This window comes from Entamoeba dispar, genomic scaffold (genome assembly GCF_000209125.1).
Source record: "Entamoeba dispar SAW760 scf_1105229462333 genomic scaffold, whole genome shotgun sequence".
In the NCBI taxonomy this organism is placed as follows: domain Eukaryota; phylum Evosea; order Mastigamoebida; family Endamoebidae; genus Entamoeba; species Entamoeba dispar.
Window position 1 is genome coordinate 8,860 of NW_001855140.1, and position 2,207 is coordinate 11,066.

General features: G+C 27.8%; 2 protein-coding genes across 2 annotated transcripts, besides 1 other annotated feature; both read right to left on the reverse strand.

Annotated features, from left to right (window-relative positions):
• Positions 1-581: 581 nt before the first annotated feature.
• On the reverse strand, positions 582-917 carry EDI_118260 (uncharacterized protein; the record flags this gene model as incomplete). The annotated part of the gene is made up of 1 exon (XM_001739647.1): positions 582-917. One exon carries the CDS (start codon positions 915-917, stop codon positions 582-584), a length of 336 nt encoding a protein of 111 aa, XP_001739699.1.
• Positions 918-921: 4 nt separating this feature from the next.
• Positions 922-989: a sequence feature (AT_rich).
• An 83-nt stretch (positions 990-1,072) lies between these two features.
• EDI_118270 (uncharacterized protein) lies at positions 1,073-2,155 on the reverse strand (the record flags this gene model as incomplete). Its single annotated transcript, XM_001739648.1, has 1 exon — positions 1,073-2,155. The coding sequence occupies one exon, from the start codon at positions 2,153-2,155 to the stop codon at positions 1,073-1,075; it is 1,083 nt and encodes a 360-aa protein (XP_001739700.1).
• Positions 2,156-2,207: the final 52 nt, after the last annotated feature.

The window sequence follows — 2,207 nt, forward strand, 5'->3', positions numbered from 1 at the left end:
CTAGAATATGACACTCTCAGAAACATACTATGCCACCACCAACACATCAGTATGCTTTACAACACTTAGAATTACTTCATCACCTAATACAGCAATTCATTATGGATCACTTTTTAAAGAACAAGATTCAAAAAAATTACAAATGTACCTTAATCGCCCAAGTAGAACTGTTGTTGAAAATGAATTTCTACCAAGACAACCTTACTTAACTATACACACTTCAAGAACTAGTGTTTTAAAGGATGAAGCGATTTTCAAACAAAATACTGTTTCACTTATCAAACAATACAACCACTTTAAACAAGAAAAATAGTTACTATTGAAATTTTAAATTATAATCTTAACTTGATAAGAATAGTAATAGGTTCTACTCTCATAACTGGGAAGTTTACTAAAAAAGTATGCTGAAATTGTATTATTGTTTACTATTATCCTTTAATTAGTTTTTATTCTTATCTTTTATTTGAACTTTTCTAAAAAAAATAAGATTTAATCTATACTTGTATCTTAACAAAGGGATTTTAACTAGTCTGAATGAAAAGAAACAAAGTTTAAAGAAAGGTGAATGACTAAGATTTAATTTAATGTAATTTATACCAAATAATGAATATAAGGAATATAACAACAATAATTAATACTAATAATATTACTAACCTCTTTTTATCTCCAGAAATTTGATATTTCCCTGCTTCATCAATCTCCATAGCTGATTTAGCTGTATATTCTTCAGCGTTTTGATAATTATATTCAAGTTGATCAATGACTGTTTGTTGTGTTTTTGTTATACTATTCATCATAGAAATTCCAGTATTAATTTCTTTCATTTTTGTATTAACGTCTTTGATTCGTTGAGTTTTATCATTGTCTACTTGAACAAGTAATAAATCATTTTCATCATATGGATTATTGCTTTGCATAAAGAAATATTTTTTTAAGATTAGTTTTCATATTATATTTTATAATAAAAATAACATTAAAAAAATAAAAAAGAACTAGTACAATTGAAATTCATTATTCTTCATTTTGACTCTTTTCATAAAACCATATTATTCATGTAAATGTTAACCTCTCTCTAATAATCATCTCTTCTTTTTTGTTCCTTTTCTTTTAGAACAATACTGTCGTTCATAATTGCTGGAGAAACAGACCCTTCACTTAAGGTGATAGGCTCATTTTGTGATTTTGTTACATTTTGTTTGAAAATAAAAGAGAGTCTTCCTTTCTTTTTTGAAGTTTGTTCACTAGGAGTAGCTGGTCCAATAGATGAGTCTGTTGAACCTGAACTAATATTAGATTGATGGGTAAATATGTCATTATCTCTGATTGACTCTCCATAACAAATAGAACTATTTCTTGGGTGTGAACGTTTATTTAAACCTATAGCTCCAAGAACAACATCTTTCATACTTTTTCTTTTAGTTTTATAATCTAAATCTTTCCAAGCTTCTTCACTACAAATAATTCTACTTGTACTAGCTATATTAATTGATTTATTTTTAATAGATTGTTTTGGATAAAGAAGGAGAGGATCATTCTTTGCGTCTTCTATTAGTTGTTTAAAAGCTGTTTTATCATTTTCTTCAAGTCCAAGAAAATCTATTTCATCTGGGGACATTGACATAAAATGTTCTACTTTACAATACCCATAAGAGATAAAGAGCTCAGTGAGGTGTTGGAGATTTCTTTGTTTAAGAAATTGACTAATTTCATCAATAGAATTTGTTTGATATTCAATCGGGCGTTGTTTTTCTAACTCATCTCCATTGAAATAGCACTGTAATTCTGGAATAAATTCAATCAAAAAGTTAATAATTTCATCTGTCAATTCATCACTATGAGTTTTTTCTAAATCATTTCCACCTCCCTCAATAACTCCAAGCCCTCCTTTATTTTGAATTAATGAATATAGTTTTCTAATATATTTCTTTTCAGTTAATAATTGACCAAAGATAATAGCAACAGGTGAAGTAACAGCTTTGATATGACTTGCTTTATGGAATGGAGAACGTGTTAAAATTGATGCATTTACTATTGGATTAATTAATATAACTCCACCCACTTCATTTTCTTTACGAGTTTCAAATGCTTGAAATAACGTTGGTCCACAACCTGCTCCTTTTCCATAAAGGACTATTGATTTTGGTGGTTGTTTCATTTCTTCTAATATGTAATTAAATACTTTTGTAATAATACCTGCAACTAAGGTG